The sequence below is a fragment of the Carcharhinus amblyrhynchos genome, chromosome 28 (assembly GCF_965287045.1).
Source record: "Carcharhinus amblyrhynchos chromosome 28, sCarAmb.v2.hapA, whole genome shotgun sequence".
In the NCBI taxonomy this organism is placed as follows: domain Eukaryota; kingdom Metazoa; phylum Chordata; class Chondrichthyes; order Carcharhiniformes; family Carcharhinidae; genus Carcharhinus; species Carcharhinus amblyrhynchos.
Window position 1 is genome coordinate 19,049,785 of NC_137351.1, and position 23,566 is coordinate 19,073,350.

Sequence of the window (23,566 nt, forward strand, 5' to 3'; positions counted from 1 at the left end):
TAGTAGGGCCATAACTATTGCCATCAGGCAATGAGGTTGATAAAGGACAGGAAAGATTAAAAGTTGTTAAATTCTCATGCCAGAATGCATGATTTTAACAACGTAGTTTAATTTGAGGGTCATCTAATTTAAGACTAAAAGTAAAATCACTCCTAGGCAAATAATAATCAGATTAGGGTTATTACTCATAATTGTATTTAAAAATAATACTCTCCTTAAGTAATCTGAGCTTTTTGGGACTAACATATGGAAACCACCTCTGTAATGTGGGCTGTACTTATATGACACCTCTTAATGTTATTTTCCACTAAATCATTTATCACCTTGAGATTTTCATTCAATTTTCAGTAACACTACGTTATTGGAGGAAATGTCAAAAGTACAATGTAGTCTTGTTGTCTCACACCAAATTACATCTGTTGTCCCCTGGTACAATGTAGGCATCATTGTTTACATATTAAACTAATGTCATTCGGAACTAAATATCATCTTAATTAGTTCTATCCTTCCTAAATGTATAATTGCTTCCAGCAGGCAGGTTTGCCGGATAGTCATATCAAATTAAGATTTAGTTTTGGTTCCCTGAGGCAGTATCTTCATTCAGACCATCTTTGTTGTTATCCTCATAGCCATCGCCTTCCTTTGTACAGCAGAATACTCCCAGAGGATAGTTTACAACTTAGATTTTTGCTTCTCATATTGGCATGATCTTTAACCCTATCATTAACTTTAACCCTCGCATGACCATAATCTTAAAATCTACAGAACTATATGCTTTTTTTTTCTGTAAGAAACCCTGGAACTATCAGAGGTATGGTTCAATGAAAAAGAAATCACTCAGTACTTCCATGAGTGAGTTACAAGGTCAAAGTTGTCAGCACTTTCTCTTTTAGCAAAGCATTGTGGTTCTATTTCCTTATGCAAAATAGCACACTTGAAAGAAAGCCATTACACTGTGGAAAGGATATGCAAGTAAAGTTGAGTAACTTCATATTATTGCAGTGGCATATTGCTATTCAGATTGTGTAGGTCAGTCCCCATTTTATCTTTAGGTTGATCACACTGATTTGGCCTCCCCAATAGATTGCCTGGTATTCCCAGTAGACAATGCCCATTCTTATTTTGATTGGCTAAACCATCTGCAGATAAATTCCAGATCCTTCTGTGTAGGAACAGAGATGTTTTGGTATATCACCGGAATATGCATTGCTGCAAGTGCAAACTCTGCTATCTGTGAAAAGACCAAAACATACCTCTCAATACTTGGTCATGCATGCTAACTGACATGCCAGTTTAATAGGATTGGCAATAGCAAGACATTGGTTTTGATCTCTTGGTCTCTTGAGTTGATGTCCACTTAACGACAACATCTTTGTGCTTAACACCCAAGTTGCAGCCCACAAGGAACCCTGAGGCCATCTCAGATCAGGGTGATTATTTTATTTTGCTGGAGCAGTTAGTGTAACTATTTCTAATCCTGAATTTTGATACATTATGAAATAGTCGTTAATGGAAGATTACTATTGAAATTGATAGGAACCAGTTTTAATAAAGTTCCCTAATGTTTGGTATATGGTGAGCAAAAAACATTTTACAATCTGTTATAACTGGTATACTATCTTCAGTAAGACTAAAGTAAGCTAAATAGAATCTAGATTTCTTTTACTAAAACAAAAAGAATGTAAAATCATGGGTGGGATTCTCTGGTTGTGCTCGCCCCAAAGCCGGAGAATCCTGCCTGAGGTCAATGGATGTTTGTGTGGTCCACCCCCTCGCCTGCTAAAATTCCTGTGGCTGGTGGGATAGGAGAATTCCACCTCCCCCCATATATTTTACATGAATAATACAATTGTGAATTACTGACTAATAAAGCAAGTTTAAAAGTATTTATTTGAAAATAAAACTATTTCTCGAAGAATATTGTGAACAGTATATTTCTATGAAAAACCTAAACTTCTATTTCAAAAATCATTGTTAGAAATGAAAGTAGAAATTGTCACACGCAGATTAGTGCTAAGCCAGTTCACAGTTCACAAGTTCAGTAATCAAATTAGAATGTTATAGGAATGAAGAAATTATTTTCTTCAGTTAAATACTCCACAATAATCTTGCTGCCATACCAATTTGCTCTACAGCTGAAGATTATCCATTTTATTTTACCTTTCTATCAACCTGAACCATTAATTTACAATTTGGTGGGTGGGCTAACATGGTGGTAGCAATCTGTTAGCACGGAACATACAGCCAAATGCATGCCTGCAGCACAAAAGTCTAATTTGGGTCTGGATTTTTAAGTTTTGAATTAATTTGTTGGTGATTAAACTTCCAATGCTAAGCCTTGACCTTTAACGAAGCCTGTGGTTTTTGTTCATTATCCCAGGAGGTTTCAAAATTAAGTTGAGTTGCAGAGAACTGATTTGGACCCTGTTTTTGAAAAGAATTCTACTGTTGTTTTTGGCTCAATTTTCTTAACTTGTCCTCTATCTTTTAGCATGAAATTGCAAGATTAATGAGAAAAAAGTAACAAGGCAATTGCTATCTTAGGACACTAAATAGTCCTCAAATAGTTATCGTTTTAACTTTAACTAAAACCAATGCACGCCACTTGCTCCAACCTACCAAGATCTAATCAAAGAAGCACAGAGGTTCAGCAAAGTACGCCAACAGCAAAGATTCGAGTAAGTTAAAAGTCTCCGCTAATTTTGGCTTAAGGTCGCACTATCACTATGCTGATTATTACTTTAAAAAATACTTGAGCAAAGTTTTTGATTTCAGAGTAAAGTTTGCACCTATGTAGTGCTAATTGTATACATATCTCACGCAGCATTTACTATGCAATTAAAGCAGTGTTGTACATGGAATAGAGATTCACTTGTTTTTATTTTTTCTGCTTTTTTCCGTCTGCCCCTGCCATTCAGTTTAAATGACCAAACCAAAAAGGCAATTGAAAAACTACAGTGGGATCGTATCCAGTTTAACAAAAAAATTGACAGGTTTGTACTACTTTTGCACAAAATTCTATTGATGAACATCAAAATGTTGCCTGAAGCAATGAGATGGCAACTGCTGAATATGTTCCCAGAACTATGACACTGCTTTTGTGAGCATGTTAAAGGTCAAATGACTTAATGCATACTATTGATGTAGCCTCTGGGTTCTGTCGGTGTGATATTTTGGAATACCATATTCACAATCAAACTAGGCACGTTACACTGTAACCAGTGCTGTTCATATTTAAATCAGATAGCTGCAGTAACAGCACGGGAAATACTGTACAGAAATGTATAGCTGAATACATAGATCAATTAAATCTTTCAATGGACTTTGAGGGGATGTTGAAGGGAAATAACCCATGGAAGTATTTAGGAAACAAATGGATGCAGTGACTGTATATTCATTGGCTCACAAGATAACTTCCTGATATCCATCCCAAATTTGCCTTCGGTGTGTTTGGACCCTAGCTTATGTGCTACTCTTGTAACTTAAAGGCAATTTTCCACGTTAATCTTTTCTGTACAATTTATTTGATACACCTGTATAAATAAGCTCTCGGATACTTCCTTTCAAGACCGAGGCAGGGGATGCGTAAAGTCTGGTTGTCACAAAAATAAAAAATGCTGGAAAAACTCAGCAGGTCTGACAGCATTTATGGAGAGAGAATAGAGCCAGTGTTTCAAATCTGGACCTCACTCAAAACATTGGCTCTATTCTCTCTCCATATATGCTGTCAAACCTGCTGAGTTTTTCCAGTACTTTGTTTTTGTTTCAGATTCCAGCATCCACAGTATTTTGCAGTATATCTTAAAATCTGGTTGTCATTTCCTACCTGAACTTTACATAACTTTTGATAGGGCATTTCTCACTAAATTGGTTCCTTCACAAGATAGAATACTGTGGGATTCGCAGGCATTCAGTACATTGGAAAAAGAATTGGCTCCAAGTGCAATCACTTAGCAACGGCAGCAGAATTTGGGGAGCAGTAAAAAATTGGAAACTACATACAGCTTTAAAATGGTACAGGCAACTTTCCATCAGTGCCCTAAGTTTCCAATTTTTTTGAAGCAATTCTTCACTGGCCCCACATACCCCCTGTGAATGCTTGTTAAACCACCAATGATGGCAACTTCTGTGCTTGCAGATCCACCAATCACAAGCTCCCCTTCCCCTTAGTGCTTGCTGATCCACTACCTGCTGCACTCACTTCCAATCCCAGCCTCCTGTTATAGAAACATAGAAAATGAGTGCAAAAGTAGGCCACTCGGGCCTTTGAGCCTGCACCACCATTTCAGTATGTTCATGGTTGATCATGCACTTTCAGTATCCCACTCCTGCTTTCTCTCCATAACCCTTGATTCCTTTAGCCGCAAAGGTCACTTCCAGCTCCCTGTTGAACATATCTAATGAACTGGCCTCAACAGTAGAGAATTCCACAGGTTCACAATTCTCATCGAATGAGATCCCCTCTCATTCTTCTAAATTCCATTTTGCACAAGCCCAGTCAATCCAGTCTCTCTTCATATGTCAGTCCTATCATTCTGGGAATCAATCTTGTGAACCTTTGCTGGACTCCCTCAATAGCAAGAATGTCCTTCCTCAGAGCAGGAGACCAAAGAGGTGGGTGAAGGTGATGCAGTTGATGTGGTGTACATGGATTGCAGTAAAGCATTTGATAAGGTTCCCCACGGTAAGCTATTACAGAAGATACAGAGGCATGGGATTGAGGGTGATTTAGCAGTTTGGATCAGAAATTGGCTAGCTGCAAGAAGGCAGAGGGTGGTGGTTGGTGGGAAACGTTCATCCTGGAGTTCAGTTACTAGTGGTGTACCGCAAGGATCTGTTTTGGGGCCAGTGCTGTTTGTCATTTTTATAAATGACCTGGATGAGGGCATAGAAGGATGGATTAGTAAATTTGTGGATGACACTAAAGTTGGTGGAGTTGTGGACAGTGCGGAAGGAGTTGTAGGTGACAAAGGGACATAGATAAGCTGCAGAGCTGGGCTGAGAGGTGGCAAGTGGAGTTTAACGTGGATAAGTGTGAAGTGATTCACTTTGGAAGGAGTAACAGGAATACAAAATACTGGGCTAATGGTGTTACTTGGTAGTGTGGATGAGCACAGAGATTTCAGTGTTCATGTGCATAGATCCCTGAAAGTTGGAATTGAGATTGATAGGGTTGTTAAGAAGTTAGGGTGATAACTTTTATTGGTAGAGGGATTGAATTTAGAAACCATGAGGTCATGTTGCAGCTGTACAAAACTCTGTGGCTGCAGTTGGAATATTGCATACAGTCATGGTCACCGCATTATGGGAAGGATGTGGAAGCATTGGAAAGGGTGCAGAGGAGAATTACCAGGATGTTGCCTGGGATGGTGGGAAGGTCTTATGAGGAAAGGCTAAGGGACGAGACTGTTTTCGTTAGAAAGAAGAAGATTAAGAGGTGACTTAATAGAGGCAAATAAGATGATCAGAGGATTAGGTAGGGTGGACAGTGTGAACCTTTTCCTCAGATGGAGATGGCTAGCATGAGGGAACATAGCTTTAAATTGAGAGGTGATGGATATAGGACAGATGTCAGAGGTAGGTTCTTTATTCAGAGAGTAGTAAGAACTTGGAATGCCCTACCTGCAACAGTGATGGATTTGCCAACATTAAGGGCATTTAAATGGTCATTGGATAAATATATGGATGATATTGGAATAGTGTAGGTTAGATGGGCTTTAGATTGGTTTCACAAGTCAGTGCCAAAAGGGCCTATAGTACACTATAGTTCTATGTTCTAAAACTGCACACAATACTCAAGGTATTGCCTCACCAAGACCCAGTAAAACTGCAGCAAGACATCCTTACTCTGATAATTAAATCCTCTTGCTATGAAGGCTAGCATGCCATTAGCTTTCCTCGTTGCTTGCTGTACCTGCATGCCAATCTTCAGCGACTGTTCCAGCATGACACCCAGACCGCATTGCCCTTTTTCCTAAACTGCCACCATTCAGATGATAATCTTCCTTCCTGATTTTGCCATCAAAGTGGATAAACTCTCATTTGTCCACGTTGTACTGCTTTTGCCCATTCCTGTATTTGCCCACTCTGTCAAACTGTGGCAGGCTGTGACTGGAGCAGGGCTATAGGTAACAACTATCCATTGAGCTCAACAATTTTTAGTGGCTGAGAGAGTGGGACTGAGGAATAAGTGATTTTGGAAAGGTCCAGCGGAGAACTACAAGGATGATTCAAGGCTCAAAGAACATCAGCTACCTTAAAAAAGGTGAATGACATTTACAGCTGCCATAGTTGCCTTATTACAATGTCTACGCATTGTGGGAACGCTTAGTAAAAGTCCTTTATATACTAACTTGTCAAACGCTGTCAGCCACTTAGGAAGCAGGCTGAAAATGTTCTTGTTCAAGAGGCAGCAGCAAACACATAGGGCGGCACAGTGGATGGGAACAATGGTGTGGAAGCTGTCAGCCTCTATTGTGACTTGTTCCACAGTATTGTTTGGCTGATAATTGAAAAAAAATGAAGGAGCAGTTACCACTACATAATGCTGGCAACTTAGTTTTAAAAGATTGTCTTTTATAAAGTATGACCTGAAACAGAAAAGTCAAAACTGAAGACCGTTCGCCCCATCCCATGGAACCTCCCCGTGCAGTGCCCCCACTACCAGAAAGCAGTTCCTGTGCTGTGCTAGGGACCATGCCCAGACATGACTCCCCCAAGCCATATACTCACCCAAACTCCTGTGGCGAGTTCAGCTTGCCAGCACGCCAATGTGAATAGATTGTGTAGCTGAGTGGGTGACTGGGGAGAGGTGTTATTAAGCTTAATGACCTAGTAATTAGATGTGAATTTATTGCAATGGAGATCCTGATGTTCAATGTCAGGATTCCCATCATGTCGGAGTGGGGGCAGGAGGACAATCGCTTCATGTCTTTATGTTGGCATGAAACAGAACTTGGGCCTCCCACTGGAATTTTCACTCCTGTCACTGATCTCGCCCAACGATAATGAGAGTAGGAAATCCCCCACAATGTAAAAACACTATAAAGAACATAAAACTGTTTAAGCCAAAATCTGATCCTGTTTCTGTACATTATCCAGTAACCTCCGCGAAAAGTGTGAATTTTGAGAGGGTGGGTGAGGACGGATTTTAGTTTGCTGTGTTGATATCATCACAGTTGAATAGTCTCTGACACTTGAGATTTAAATATGAAAACACTGCCATGGTACCACTTGGATTGTTACCTCTGGAACCTTATTGCATCATGAGTCAGTACCTGTAAGAGCTGTGTGGGGGGGAAAAAAAAAATCTGAAAGAGACTTTGACCTTTACAGAAGTTGCATAAAAACCTGCTATAGTTATAAAGTTAGAAGTGTCAATTCATTGCAGACTTCAAATTATTTTTCAATCACATTAGGCTGAAAAAGGAGTTCTCCGAGTGTGGAGATTATGAAGCTGAGTTAATGAATGGCAAATTGGTAAGTTTCTTTTTATATGATCATGATTTGAATTGAACGCCACTATTCATTGTTGGCATTCATCTGTTATTCATTCTATGAAACTGATATATTTAGCTATTCTGGAATTACAGTGTGAAAAGATCTTGCAGTGTTAATGTAAGAAAAACGTTGGCCAAAAAAAGAAATATTTAATGGTTGAGGCATTAGTTACAAAAGTACACTGGGATAGATTTGTAAATAGTTGACGATAATGAAGTTTCTTAACTAATAAAAACTAAAAAATGTACTTGATGCATTAGGTCTTATGATTTTTAGATTCCTGCAGGACCAAGAAATTCAAGTTACAAAACTGTTAGTCAACAATATAAATACAGCCACACAATTTAATTGTAAAAGAATTTTATTTTTAAATGACTTATTGTCAATGGATGTATAGCAAAATTGTTTCCACAAGCAAATAGGTACAAGATTCAGTCAATGCATGCATCAATAATTTACCAATGCTAATATTTTTTACTGAACGGGATATGCAAGATCAACCCATTTTGGGACCTAGGTTGAAGATCACCTATCACAAGGACAAGCCTAAAAGTAACTGTACAAATTCATACACATCTTTTGAACACCTAGCTTATCCATTTTACTTGTGTTCCCACATCCACATAAGCATCAATGCCAGCCACCTGCAAAAGTATGAACTTGCTTAGAAGGCAGACTGTTACTTCAAGATCCACTTCACAATGTGTTTATAAATTAGGCTGTACTCAATATTATTGGAAAGAAATGAACACAGTAAGAAGTCTCTCAACACCAGGTTAAAGTCCAACAGGTTTATTTGGTAGCAAAATCCACTAGCTTTCAGAGTGCTGCTCCTTCATCAGATAAGTAGGAGTTCTGTTCACAAACAGGGCATGTAAAGACACAAACTCAATTTACAAAATAATGGTTGGAATGTGTATCTTTATAGATAATCAAGTCTTAAAGGTACAGACAATGTGAGTGGAGACAGCATTAAGCACAGGTTAAAGAGATATGTATCGTCCCCAGACAGGACAGTTAGTGAGATTTTGCAAGCCCAAGCAAGTTGTGGGGGTTACAGGTAATGTGACATGAACCCAAGATCCGGTTGAGGCCGTCCTCATGTATGCAGAACTTGACTATCAGTCCTGAGGCATGATACGTTGGGGAAATCATGCAGACGCTATGACAACGGATGAATGAACACCGCTCGACAATCACCAGGCAAGAGTGTTCTCTTCCTGTTGGGGGACACTTCTGAGATCACGGGCATTCAGCCTCTGATCTTTGGGTAAGCGTTCTTCAAGGCGGCCTTCACGATACACGATGATGCAGAGTCGCTGAGCAGAGACTGATAGCCAAGTTCTCAACTGGGATTTTGGGTTCATAATCACGTTATCTGTAACCCCCACGACTTGCCTGGGCTTGCAATATCTCACTAACTGTCCTGTCTGGAGACAACAGACATTTCTTTATCCTGTGCTTAACACACTCTCCACTCACATTGTTTGTACCTTTAAGACTTGATTATCTATAAAGAGTTGCATTCCAAACATTATTTTGTAAATTGGGTTTGTGTCTTTATATGCCCTGTTTGTGAACAGAACTCCCACTTACCTGACAAAGGAGCAGCGCTCCGAAAGCTAGTGTGGATTTTGCTACCAAATAGACCTGTTGGACTTTAAGAAGTTTTACAACACCAGGTTACTGTGTTTACATAAGAACATAAGAAATAGGAGCAGGAGTAGGCCATCTAGCCCTTCGAGCCTGCCCCGCCATTCAATAAGATCATGGCTGATCTGTCGTGGCTCAGTTCCACTTTCCCGCCCTCTCCCCATAACCCTTAATCCCTTCTCTTATCAAAAACCCATCAACCCGCTTCTTAAAAATATTTAGCGAGGCAGCCTCCACCACTTCAACGGGCAGAGAATTCCAGAGATTCACCACCCTTTGAGTGAAGAAGTTCCTCCTCAACTCCGTTCTAAACCGCCTCCCCTTTATCTTGAGGCTGTGCCCCCTAGTCCTACTGTCTTTTTTGAGCGGGAAGAGTCTCTCCACCTCTATCCTATCCATCCCATTCATCATCTTATACGTCTCAATGAGATCTCCCCTCATTCTTCTAAACTCTAACGAGTACAAGCCTAGTTTATTCAGCCTCTCCTCATAGCTCAATCCCCTCAACTCCGGTATCAGCCTAGTAAACCTCCTCTGCACTCCCTCCAGGGCCAAAATATCCTTGCGCAGGTGCGGCGCCCAAAACTGCACACAGTACTCCAGCTGCGGCCTCACCAATGCCCTATACAGCTGCAGCAAGACCTCCCTACTTTTATATTCAATCCCCCTCGCTATGAAGGCCAGCATCCCATTCGCCTTCCTGACCACCTGCTGCACCTGCAAGCTGGGTTTTTGCGATTCATGCACAAGGACCCCGAGGTCCCTCTGCACCGTCGCCTGCTGCAGTTTTTCGCCACGTAAGTAATAGTCCTTCCTACCATTCTTCCTACCAAGTCTAATGCCGGCATCTCCACATCATAACAAATGAACAGGCAGGGTGATTCACCCTATAGTTGTTTGTACAATCTCACATGCTTTTGCTTACTTCCAAGAAAAGCATCTAGTCAAATATATCATGCTTTGAAATGTTTCTAAGAGGTGATACGGCATTTTATAAATCCCAATACTTTTCTTGTGACTCTGCATTAATCTATCAATTCCAAACTACCTACTTCCCAAACAAAGGCACACGATCATCATGGTGTGCACTAATTAACCACTCGGTTGAAACACTATCTTGCATGTTTTTAATGCAGGTTAGCTGGATTTCAATACGTCTTCAAAATGGGCTGTCTACTCAGATCATGCTCCTATTCTGGTCACCCTCCTGTTGGATGTTTCCTAATGTCGGGTAGAAAAATAATATCGCACAAAACATTCTAGTCTAAAGGTATTAAAAATATCTGGCAGAGTGCACGAGTTTAACAAACATGAATTTTGTCTTTTCACTGTTATCTTAATCTCCCTCAAACACTGCAGGAGGAGCTTCAAACAGAAGCACAGATGGAAGTGGACGCAGGAGCAGAGGTAAGAGCAGACGCAGAAGCATAGGGGGGAGCAGAGATAGGTGCAGACACAAAAGCAGAGGCAGATAAAGAAGCAGAGCACAAATCAAAAGAGGGCCTGTGAAGAAACAATAGTTTGCGATCAGCTCAAATTTCTTGCAGAAGTATAAATATTTCCTTTAATTACACAAAGTAATGAGTGATAAGTGGATCAGCTTACTGGTTAACTTTGGGTAAAAGACCATCTAATTCCCATACGTCTTACAACTTATTTAAGCCTCATGATAAACTGTAGCTCCTCCTCCAGGTTGGGTGGCAAACAGACTCTGTGTAAGTAAAGCTGCCTTTTGAATATCAGCTTTATAATAGACATCTTGCACCTTTGTCAGGAAGCTATCCAACTTTTTGGTGGGCACCATTGACACTGTGCAGCCTCCCCATCCAGCACCAGTTAACCGTGATCCAACAGCGCCAGATTGCCTGGAAAAGAGAATTTTAATTAATGTAAATGACATCAAACAGAAATGAACATTCACTTTTCATATCACAGTTATCTTAAAAAAAGTTAACTGTGCTCTGGATTCTTAATACATGAGAATTTTGAGTCCATTGCAGTCACTTTTCTAAAATGCAATGGTTTCACACAACATGCGTCTCTTCTTACCCCCTTCTAAGTTTTTGTGCATAACAGAATGGAAGATGTTGGAATAGAATTTTTCTTAGGTCAGGTGTAGCAAAACCAGATAGAAAGCTCCCTCTGTCGCAACCCCAAAGTCATCATACTGTACTGCCCATGCCTTCTATGAATTTGATTAAGACTGCCCCAACACTTTTCTCACACGATCCTTAAAGCTAACAATTCCAAAAAAAATTTTATCCCATCAATCTAAGATGGATTTGAATCTCGGTCACATAGGTAACGAGGTAATATTTTAACCATTGTTGCTACCCAGTACCTAGCATTTGTGAGATTTATGGAAATACTGAAGATTAGTGTTTAAAAACCATCAGCGGCACTTGATCACATTGTGATCACTTCAGATCAGCTACGATCTTGTTGAATGGCGGGGCAGGCTCTAAGGGCTAGATGGCCTACTCCTGCTCCTATTTCTTATGTTCTTATGTGAATTTCAAGCTGAATGTTTCCTTTTTTGGTCAAACCTTTAATTTTGAGCCAGACAAAATGTAAGGGCCCTATATCAATTTAAAATCTAGTAGCAACTGGGCTCCAACAGCCGCTAAGTGGAAGTCCCTTCCATCCATAAAATAAGCCAATGTGGAAAATTATGATTTGTTTCATTGCTTTGGTAAGCAGTACACATAGTTGAGATTCAATTAAGGCACGTTAATCTCAATTTCACAAGGTTCCACTGGTGGCATGAAGCTTCACTGGTAGCAGCTGTAGGCCATAAAGTCAGATCTGCATCCTTGTGGAACTTGAATTGCTCGTGCTAAACTAGAGGAAGTGAATCTACACTATAATCATACATGTGCCTATAGTCAAATAATTTGATAGGATGGGTCCTATGAGAATCTCCAGTACAATTCTTTTTACATCTTGTAACCCCTCCTTATAAAAATGGGAATATGGATTTTCCTTGGATCTAGTCTGTTCAAATTGGCTTTACAAGGAAAAGGAGATGTCATTTCAGTTGTGTCTGTGTCACGTTTTCAATTACATTTTACTTTAAGCTCTTTTATCCACCGCGGGGCAGTCTGACATTTTTGCTTTACTCCTTTTCCTCTATTTCTATTTTTCTTCATTATTTGTGGTTGTTGGTGATGTTTAAATTTGCAGCACACATTTTCCACTTCACAAGACAGGCTGCGACAGAATTCTACTGCCCATGGCAGGATAACTGGTAAACAACATCTGGAACAGGGTTGAACAGGTGCACAACAGCAGCAGAGATGGGAAATCGGACAGGGAGCTAACTATGCAGGCAACTTCAGATTCTACACTCCACAGGGAGTGTGTTTTCAGGACATAAATTCATCATCCAACATATTTGCAATAATATGCATGGTATCAATAGCAAGTGCATGTCTTATCAGTAGGTTCCTTTTACAATTTGAAGGGCTAAGGTAGCCATATGCTTGAGTCAAGTGACTGCATACCCTAAGGCAAGATTGAGGTGGATTTACTTTAAAAAGTAAAGCATACTGGCCCAAGGCCTGTCAGTACTTTTCCTCCCTCTGCACCCAAGATTGATTGCATGACGGAGGCAGGAATCCTGCCAGCAACACTTGGGTTAGTCCGTCTCTGTGAAATGTAATGGTGTGCAGGCAATACCTAACCACTGGAAAATCTTGGCCAAGATGCCAATGTGACTAGAAAGGTAAGAACGTTAATTTCGTCAAATCGTTTTCAGTTTCCCAGGGATCGAGGTGATGCACCTTTTTTTCAATGCATAAAATACTGGTGCATAAAATACTGATTCTACTACTAATAACTATTAACTAAAACTAATAACTATAACTAATAAATACTAATACTAATTTTTTCAATGCATAAAATACTGATACTAATATTAATAACTTACAAAGTTATCCAATAATTTAGATGCGTTTGTCCCATTCGTAATCCACCTTAGCTTTCTTCCAAGGATAGAACTGTCTTTCACCAAGATCATATTGGATCAAATGACCCTATTAGATAGCTGAAGAAGCTTTTTAATTTCAGATGAAATGTGTCTGGTATGCTATATTTTTTGGTTTTGTAGTCGCTGAAACAAAAACTTCAAGGCAGACTACTTTTCAAAAGTGTAATCTCCTTCATTCTGAATCAAGTAATAATTCACAGGCATTCAAGCCTCTGGGAGAGGTTTTCAGTACACCTGACCCAAGAGTAAATTGCATCATCCTATAATATAACTTTTCCCTTTTGACATCCCGTATTTTCTTTCAATCTTTCTGATGTAGTGATACCAAATTAGTATTGCTCAGAATTGAAATGAGGGAAACTACTTCATCCAGTCATTTTTATTTGCCATTTGTTGTTTGCCATTGAGTGCACTGTGTCTCTCTGTGTCGTGAGTGTATAAGACAGTTTAAAAAAAAATTTGGCATATAGTTGCTTTTTGAAAAAGAAGTATGGAATAACTGATTTTATGACTGTAATATGTAATGTAGAATGACATATCCCTCAATAGTCTATTATTTTTGATTCTAATCTTGTACTCATACTGAATGTCAGTGCAAATTGTTTTATGGAGTGAAAGGCATTAACATAGAACATAGAACATTACAGCGCAGAACAGGCCCTTCGGCCCACAATGTTGCGCCGACCAGTTCTTTAAAAAAAAACACTGACCCACTAATCTAAACCAATCCCTTTTCATCCATAAACCTACCCACAGATCTCTTAAACGCCCCCAAACTAGGCGCATTTACAACTGCAGCAGGCAGGGCATTCCAGTCCCTCACCACCCTCTGGGTAAAGAATCAACCCCTGACATCCGTCCTATAACTACCCCCCCTTAATTTAAAGCCATGCCCCCTCGTGCTAGCTTTCTCCATCCTAGGAAAAAGGCTATCACTATCCACCCTATCTAAACCTCTAATCATCTTATACGTTTCAATAAGGTCCCCTCTTAGCCTCCTTCTTTCCAGCGAAAACAACCCCAAATCCCTCAGTCTCTCCTCATAGGACTTCCCCTCCATACCAGGCAACATCCTGGTAAACCTCCTCTGCACCCTCTCCAAAGCCTCCACATCCTTCCTGTAATGTGGAGACCAGAACTGCACACAGTACTCCAAGTGCGGCCGCACCAGAGTTGTGTACAGTTGCAACATGACGCTGCGACTCCTAAATTCAATCCCCCTACCAATGAACGCCAAGACACCGTATGCCTTCTTAACAACCTTATCTACTTGATTCCCAACTTTCAGGGATCTATGTACACATACACCTAGATCCCTCTGCTCCTCCACACTATTCAAAGTCCTCCCGTTAGCCCTATACTCAACACATCTGTTACTCCTACCGAAATGAATTACCTCACACTTCTCCATATTAAACTCCATCCGCCACCTCGCGACCCAGCTCTGCAACCTGTCTAAGTCACCCTGCAAACTATGACACCCTTCCTCACAATCTACCACACCTCCGACTTTGGTGTCATCAGCAAACTTACTAATGCACCCAACTATACCCTCATCCAGATCATTAATAAAAATTACAAACAGCAGTGGCCCCAAAACAGATCCCTGAGGCACACCACTCGTAACCGAACTCCATGACAAATATTTACCATCAACCACCACCCTCTGTCTCCTATCTGCTAGCCAATTCCTGATCCAAGTACCTAGATTACCCCCAATCCCATACATCTGCATTTTCTGCAGAAGCCTACCATGGTGAACCTTATCAAACGCCTTACTAAAATCCATATATACCATGTCAACTGCCTTACCCCTATCCACCTCTTTGGTCACTTTCTCAAAGAACTCAATAAGGTTAGTAAGGCACGACCTACCTGCTACAAAACCATGCTGACTGTCTCTAATCAATTCATTACTCTCCAAATAACTATAAATAACTATTGTCCGACATTTCCTAAAAACTGTTTTAAGAGAATTCATTTGTTTGAAACTCACATATTTCCTAAACATTACTTTTATCTGAAGCAAAGCAACATAGCATTTCCTTTCATCTAATGGAAGGCAAGTAAGAAATTCAATACATGGATGAGAAACTGTTTCAAACATTGAGGATATTAGTGGTCAGGAAAATTCCTCCAGTTATGATCTAGTTAGTGACATTGTAAACTTAGTGGAATCATTTTGTATAAATCGTAAACAATTTTACAAGAACTGGCAAAGATTTCACTATACTAGAATTTAGAAGGATGACAGAAGGTATCCAACTAGAAACTGCAATGACCCCATTTAACTGTACATGACTGATACACTTGCCAAATTATAAGACAGCTTAGTTCACAGTCCAGCTAAATTTGGGCTTTCTAGCGTAGCTGCTGGTGCAAAGTGTTGTGAAGTTGCGTTTATAAAAATGTAAAGAATGTAAAATACTACAGGGGAAAGAACAGTGCATTGTCCCTTTTTAAAAGATGGTTTTGTGTCAATGCCTTCGAAAGCTGGTTGTGTTCAATGCTTGAAAGTTTAAATACAAGGCACATAAGTCCAAAGAGTGCAACACTGTTATACCAAAAGCCAGACAACAGGGTTGTCTTGATAACAGGCTCTTCAGGTTTTCTACACTTTGTTAGCCTATGAGTTTAAAGAAAACATTCAGCTAAAGGGATTCTATCAGATTTGAATTTGCTGTTGTTGTCAGGATCAAACCAATCCCAATGTAGAAAATGCATAGGTCATCAGGAATGTAACTATAGGAATTCAACTGCCTGACTTCAGTGACTCCAGTTCAGTTGAGTTCACCTGAAAGCCAGGGCTAGAGTCAGATCAATTGAAGCAGTTAAAGGCAGTTAGATCAACTGGAGCAATTTGTTCTTAACTCTGCCAGCCTCCAGCTGGGTCCTACCAAATCAGACAGCACTTACAAACAGCGGACACCTACCAAAAAATTCCAAATGCTATCAGACTGGGTTGTATAATTTATTTGCAAGTGATTAAAATTCTGTTATTACTGTTTTTACTTGTGTTTATTTGAACAGCATTTCAATGGAAAACTTCCTTTAATTAAAGTGTTACTTGTTTAGTTAAAGTTACAAATGGTTAAATGACTTGTTAATTATTCATTTAAAGTGACTGTCAGGTCTTTATATCAATGAACATCTAAACACTAAGGTAGAACAGTTAACACCTTCCCGAACACTCTTACCAGACTACAAAGTGAGGTAAAGGGGATTAATCTTTACCTCGTAACAAAAGCTAGACAACTGAGCAATGATTGAAGTATTATAATTGATAAATCAGCTTATTTGACATATTATTTGTAGCTGCCAGTCTGTTTTGTAAGAAACGAGCCTGCTGGAAGATGGACCACATCAGGCCAGCAGATCAAATTTAATAGGATGTCTACAAGTTTAAAGATTACATTTGAGAGCAAACATTACAACTTTAAAAAGGCTGAAACAAAATTATAAATACATATCAGCTTTTGCCAATGTGAGGAGGGAGCAGGCGAGAAGTGTCAGTCAAAAAAAATGAACAGAAACATGTGCATAAGGTATAGAGGTAGACCATTTGACCCCTTCAGCCTGCTCCAACATTTGATAAGACTGTAGCTGATCTAATTGTAGTTTCAATTCCACTTTGCTGCCTATTCCAGAAATCCTTTGACTACCTTAGCCAATAATCTATCTACCATTGCCTTAATAACATTCAAGGACCCTGCCTCTACAGCTTTCTGGGGAAGAGAATTCAACAGACTCAAAGCTGTCAAAGAAAAATATTTCTTCTCATCTTCAATGGGAGTCCCCTGATTTTTAAATCCTCAATTTCTAATCTCCACAAGAGGAAATATCCTTTAGCATCCACCTTGACAAGTCTCCTCAGGATCTATGTTTCCATGAGGTCACCTCTCATACTTCTAAACTCCAATGAATACAGGCCCAGCCTATCCAAAATTTCCTCATAACCCCCCTCGTCCCAGGAACAGCTACGTGAGTCTTATCTGAACTGCTTCTGATACTATGATGTCCTTTTTTAAGTAAGGAGACCAAGACAGTACTCCAGAAGTGGTCTCACCAATGCCCTGTATGACAGTCGTAAAACATCCCTATTTTTATATTTCATTCCTCTTGCAATAAGTGATAACATTCCATTTGCCTTCCTTCTTGCTATACTTGCATCCTGACATTTTGTGATTCATGTACCAGGACACCCAGATCCCGCTGTACCATTATGTTCAAACTCTCCCCATTTACTGTTTTTCTATTCTTCCTGCCAAAATGGACAAGTTCATCCTTTCCTATATTGTATTCCATCAGCCAATTTCTTTGCCCACTCACTGAAAACATCTGTACCCTTTTGCAGATTTCTTACATCCTCTTCACAACTAACTTTCTGACATTTGTGTCATCAATGATATTAGCAAATCCATTTGGTCCTATTATTCATGTCATTGATATAGATTGTAAATAGTTAAAACCCCAGCACTGACCCTTGTAACGGCCCACTTGTTATATTTTGCTGGCCTTAATGACACATTTATGCCTACTCCTTTCTCCTGTTAGCTAGCCAATCCACTATCCAAAACAAAAGAATTCCAACATGGAGGCTTAAAATGAATTATGTGGGAAGCAATGGTGAGCGATAGAAAACCAACAAAATGATGTTTATGATGTGGAGATCCTGACGTTAGACTGGGGTAGGCACAGTAGAAGGCTCACAACACCAGGTTAAAGTCCAACAGATTTATCTGGCAGCACAAGCTTTCGGAGACTCGCTCCTTCATCAGGTGAGTGAGGACTTGTGTTCACAAACAAAGTATATACAGACACAAACTCAATTTACAAGATAATGGTTGGAATGTGAATCTTTACAGACTTGATTACCTGTAAAGACTTGCATTCCGACCATTATCTTGTAAACTGAGTTTGTGTCTGTATGTGCCTTGTTTGTGAACACAAGTCCTCACTCACCTGATGAAGGAGCAAGACTCCAAAAGCTTGTGCTGCCAAATAAACCTGTTGGCCTTTAACCTGGTATTGTGAGACTTCTTAAAATGATGTTTGCCAGGACAAGAATGCAAATTCTCTGGCAGCACTTGATGGCCAGGATCAGTGCTGCATACACTTCAAACAGGAACTCAGAACAGAAGCAGGAGTGCACTTCAAGGAGTCTGGAAAGTTAAGAGTGCTGACAGTGCCATGAGTTGGACAAACGGCCCAAGCCTGCTTGCAAAATATTGTCCATCGGTCTGTTCAACATTTACTGCTTAACCATACCAAGCCCTAATAAACATACAGTTTTTGCATTGCATCTCGTATCCTAGATAAATGTTCAATTCAAGCTGCAGCTTGTGGCTTCAGAGGCTTTTCTGTACATTAAATTTCAGCTGACACCTACTCAATATACTAACCTAGCTCCTAAATCACCTACAGTCTTCTTCACAGTTGATGCCTGTTTTTCTCTCGCGCTTAAATGTTGATTTTGGGCCCCCTATTCACAAGTCCATATCATTTTTGTATATTTCGATAGTTTCCATTGGGAAACTATCATTTAAATCCTTGCCATCTAAAAACATCTTTGGAGCACTACATACAGCTTCCTGGTCTTTGACTAATTTCTTATCCACACTGCTCAGCCCCTTTAATAGCTCCCGTTTTCATTTACCTTTGCTGAATCTTTTGAAAATCCAATTCACAGCATTTCTTTATAAACACACTCTTATTTGTCAGACATGACTTGGCTTTGATAAATCTATGCTTAATTAATCTGTGTGCTTCTAGATTAGCATTAGCTTTATCCTAAATTATGGCCTCTAGAACCTGAGGGACTACCAATGCTAGGGTGAATAATACGTAATTATATAGGTTCTCCTTTCTAGAACAGAGATATTACTTTGGAACAGGTTCCATATTGAGAGAGTTTTGAAAAATCGTAGGCAGTGTCTCTGCTATTCAGCCAGTTGTCTTTTTGAACAGTTTGGAAAATAAAGTCTTGTTGTTTTGCATATGGACATACAGATTAGGAGTAGGAGTAGGCCACTTCGCCCTTTGAGCCACTCCACCATTCACTAAGATTGTGGCTGATCTGATTTTAACCTCAACCCCACATTGCTGACCATGGGTGTATGGAGTCCACATATTCTTCATGTCTGTGTGGATTTCCTCCCCCAACGCTCCAGTTTCTTCCTACAGTCTGAAAGACATGTTGGTTAGGTGCATTGACCCAAACAGGCGCTGAAGTGTGGCAACTAAGGGAATTTCATAGTAGCTTCATTGCAGTGTTAATGTAAGACTTACTTGTGACCCAATAAATAAACTTTAACTTTTGCACCAATAACCTTTCACCCCTTGCCTATAAAGAATTAATCTAGCTCTACCTTAAAAATATTTAAAGTATCTGCTTCCAGCACCATTTGAGGAACAGAGTTCTAAACATCCTTTGAGAGAGGAAAAAAACTAATCTCTTTCTCAAAAAGAGTGACACCTTATTTTTAAACAATGACCCCTAGTTCTGGATTCTCCCACAAGAGGAAACATCCTCTCCACACCCACCCTTACAAAAGAAAGTCAACACCTTACAAAAGAAAGGGTATTGTATCAGTGTGAGCTTGTGTAATGGTATGTAACTGTATGTAGTACAGTTATATTTTTAAAATATTCATAAAAGTCTGTCTTTCACATAATTCTGTTTAATACGTCCTAACCAAATTGAATTTAGTTGGCAAAATGTAAGCTCCATCTGAGAAACAAATGGGTGAATTGGAAATGAATGCAACCACATGGCTATTGTGCGCAGCATCATTAAGATCTTTTTGAAAGTCCACTTGAAAGAGAATATGAACAGTGGACTGCAGATCCTTGCGTCATTGCAAATTCAAGCCAAGGAACTCCTTAACATAAACTGGCATTGCGTACATTCGTACAGGAGTCCTCAGAAACTCATGAGATAGTGCTGGGGAGCAATTTTTGCACTGTGTATTTTAAATCGACAGAGGATTCTGCCGAGCTTGGCAGCAGCAGCAAACCATTGGAGAAGGTAAATTAACCCTGTGAAATGTTGGCAAAATTACTTTTACAACTGACCACCGTTCTTAGTAATTATTTGCATAGACTTATTTCTTTTCTTTGCATTGACTTTAGTTAAAAATAGATATAGCAATTATTACAATTTGCTAACACTTTCACCAAATGAATGTGACTGGGTTGCCTGGAAGTTCAATGTATAATGTATTACAATTTAATTATTATTCATCCTGAGCTACGTCACTTCTTCATGAACAGAAATCATAGGAAGAACCTGTGGCTACAAACTGCATTTACAGCGTAGCTTCACAGGACCAAAATGGATGACCTTCAGTGACAGTCTTTCAATCCGCCACCCTGGTTTGCATGTAGTGTTTCCCTGTAAGTTACATCACACAACTGGCCAAGCAAGTAGAGGGTCTTCATGTCAGTGATTCAACTGGACTTTTTAAACATATAAAAAATATGATTATACTTTTCTCTGAAAAGACAGAATATTTTGAACAAAATCAACTCCCCTAGACTTTTCTTCTTAAATATTTTTGAACAAATATATCCCACTTAGATTAGCAGTAATAAAACAGATGGATTCAGAATATTTAGGATAATCAGTGAAATTTTATCTACTCTAGGCAAATTAACACACAGCCTGAATACATAAACCCGTTACCTTCAATCTGAACTGCCTGTGTTTCTCTTTTCCTGACAGTCATTTTATTCCAAGAGTTGTTTTAATGCTGACTTCATAACTGAAGTATTGAGGTTGCACTGACATTAAACAGACATATTCTAGGATCAAGTTTTGAGCCTTGTGGCTAAATTACTTCTTCAACAAACTGAGATAACTTTAGCCTTTATTTGTGGTTTCGCTAATTGTTGGCTATAAACAAAATCCTGCTTTTGTCCTTTATACTATGGAAACTGTGACACAAAACATTCCAATGTATAATTAACATATAAAAAATTATCCATGTCTTTTTATTTTGGAAAACTTACATACAGATGTCCACCAGCTGATCAAGTTCTGGACAGCTGCACTCATACATATCCCTACAGCTGACATGACTTTGATTCATCAGTTCTCCCAATAACTGTAATGCATTGGCAGGTGTCTCATCACAAACTGTCTTGAATTGTAGAACCCGTCTGGCTTCACTATAAACATGTATAGCGCGCTGGTAAAGTTTAAATGATGTCACTGTGTAGAATAGAAATACATTGTTAACGAATGTGGAAAAATCTGTTTAAGCAATTACATGCCACCCCTCCAAAAAAAACCCTTTGATTTCAAACAATTGAAACCACTATTGCTCAAATAATAACTGAAGCTGAATCTGGTGACCATAAAAATAAAGTAAAGCAATCCTTTATGACTTGATTGTGACTCAGACTGACTGGGATTCTCTTCCAGCTGTGTTACTCCTGTGAAAAAAATGGTTCATTACAATTTGTTGCCACTTTACAATCACTTCCCACTCTGTGTGATTCTTACCATAAATCCCAGGAGTAAAACCTCGTTTGTAGCAAACATGAATTTATTACCTTATATTGAATTCCTCAACACATCTGAAAAACCCAAGACTGGGGAACATTTGTGTGGCTGAAGCTGGCCAAAGGATATTCATTCATGTCCCAATAACAGTACACAGAGATATAGGCAAAATAGTTACACAGTACAACATACTAGCAACAAATCTATTGAGCCGCATCTAATCAACGTGCTACATTGACAAGAATGCTTTCTGGTTGGACTGCAACTTAATGTTTATGAAAAACTTTATTCTGAAGGGAAAAGAATAGTTTTGGTTCCATGTAACACTTCAATCACAAAAGTGAACTAGTTTAAGGGTTTCCATTTCCAGGGAAATGGGGTATGGAATAAAGCAATTATATTTGCACACAGTAATATGTTTGTATTAATCCAAATTCTAGAATGTAGGCAGGGCCATCGTGAATATTGTCTGTGAATCAAGGAATTGGGGAGAGGAAAGAGATATGCTTGTAAAGATTGCTGGCTTTCTTAAGGATTAAAGATGATATGTGGCTGGTTCACTGGAGAGACAATTGCTGGTTGGAAATCACGCAAAAATAGTTTGGAGCTGAAATTATTTGTATCCAAGCAAAATGTGTTTGTAACTTCAAATGGGACTGTTCTCGCTCTTCCTTTTTTTCTTACCTGATTGTAGCCAGTGCTTCTCTTCCAACCCCTGGTAATTCAGTAATTGGTGGGCTAGCATCAGAAAGTTGCTGAATTTTTATTAAAAATTGGTTTGTGTTTAAACTCAAGAAAACCTGTCTGACCAAGTTCTTCCCAATCAACGCATAAACTGTTATGTACAAATGTTGATTTGGCACATTCATTCTTATAAATATAAAGGGAACCGCATTACAATCAACTGAGGAGTGGGGAATAATTGAGAATCTTTGCACCTATCTGCACCCAGTCAACATTAGACTGAGCTCCACTTGATTCCAGTTCCACAATACCTGGTAGCTCTACATGTTTCACAACAACTAGGAACGGACATGTGTTATCTTTTTGCACTGTCAACTACACCCTGAGAATACTTTTAAAAATACTAAAGCCTGATAAATAAACTAAACGGAAACATCTAGAATTTCTATAGTTGATATTAATGAATGGATATTTAACATGTTCATATCACATTTCTCTGATATTTTATCTCAGGTGTTAAGTTTAGTTTAAGATACAAATCTCACTAAAAACAGAATAGGAGAATGTTCTACAAGTCCATTAATCATTCATTTGCTGATACTGTTAACAGTAATTTCCAGCTAAGGATGCTAAACAATGCACGAAAAATGCAGACTCCAATTAAATGCCATCTAATATGACAGACCCACCAGAGGGACATAGTTAAGTACAACAAAAACAATACATCGTATTTATATAGCATCTTTTAATGTAGAAAACATCCTGAAGTGTTTTAATAGGGTATCATCAAAGAGGGTTTGACACTCAAATCACATAAGAAGATAAGCTAGGATTGACAACCCAAAGCTTGGTCAAGGGTAGGTTTTAAAGAGCATCTTAAAGGAGGATAAAAGGCAGGGAGGTCTCCCTAGCCTGGGAATAACTGCTGCTGAAGGCACAGTCAGCAATGGTCGAACAATATGTCAGGAGATGAGTGGCCTGGGAGTCCTCAACATTGATTACAGACAGCTTCAGGTTAAACACAGACAACCTACTGTTGATTACCAACTGCTGTCCCTTCATCAGTACTTTTCCACATCAAACACTACTTAGAGAAAACAGTGATTGAAAATTATTTTCAAATAACAGCAGGAAGATGCTCCAAAGTGGTTCAAAAAGCCAGTTAGTCACATACTTGGACTGCGAGTCCATAAGGAAAAATTTACATATGAAATCTAATACTTTCAGAGCACTGA

General features: G+C 39.2%; 1 protein-coding gene and 1 long non-coding RNA gene across 5 annotated transcripts in view; one reads left to right on the top strand and one right to left on the bottom strand.

The window, feature by feature from the left end:
- The first annotated feature begins 2,542 nt into the window (after positions 1-2,542).
- LOC145359450 (uncharacterized) overlaps positions 2,543-23,566 on the top strand; it is a 48,268-nt gene continuing 27,244 nt past the window's right edge. The window contains exons 1-4 of one of the 2 annotated variants that reach the window (XR_013889584.1): positions 2,543-2,678; positions 2,919-2,993; positions 7,419-7,479; positions 10,513-10,560. This is a non-coding gene — a long non-coding RNA (uncharacterized LOC145359450). The remainder of the gene's footprint in view (positions 2,679-2,918; positions 2,994-7,418; positions 7,480-10,512; positions 10,561-23,566) is intronic. The other variant, XR_013889583.1, reaches the window with a different exon arrangement.
- The window catches only part of galk2 (galactokinase 2), a 115,195-nt gene continuing 101,581 nt past the window's right edge, over positions 9,953-23,566 (bottom strand). For 2 of the 3 annotated variants that reach the window (XM_080214003.1, XM_080214002.1), the window contains 2 exons: positions 21,152-21,353; positions 9,953-11,018 (listed from right to left, as the gene is read on the bottom strand). In XM_080214003.1, coding sequence (XP_080070129.1) covers positions 10,811-11,018; positions 21,152-21,353 — 410 coding nt within the window. In that variant the 3' untranslated portion in view covers positions 9,953-10,810. The remainder of the gene's footprint in view (positions 11,019-21,151; positions 21,354-23,566) is intronic. The other variant, XM_080214001.1, reaches the window with a different exon arrangement.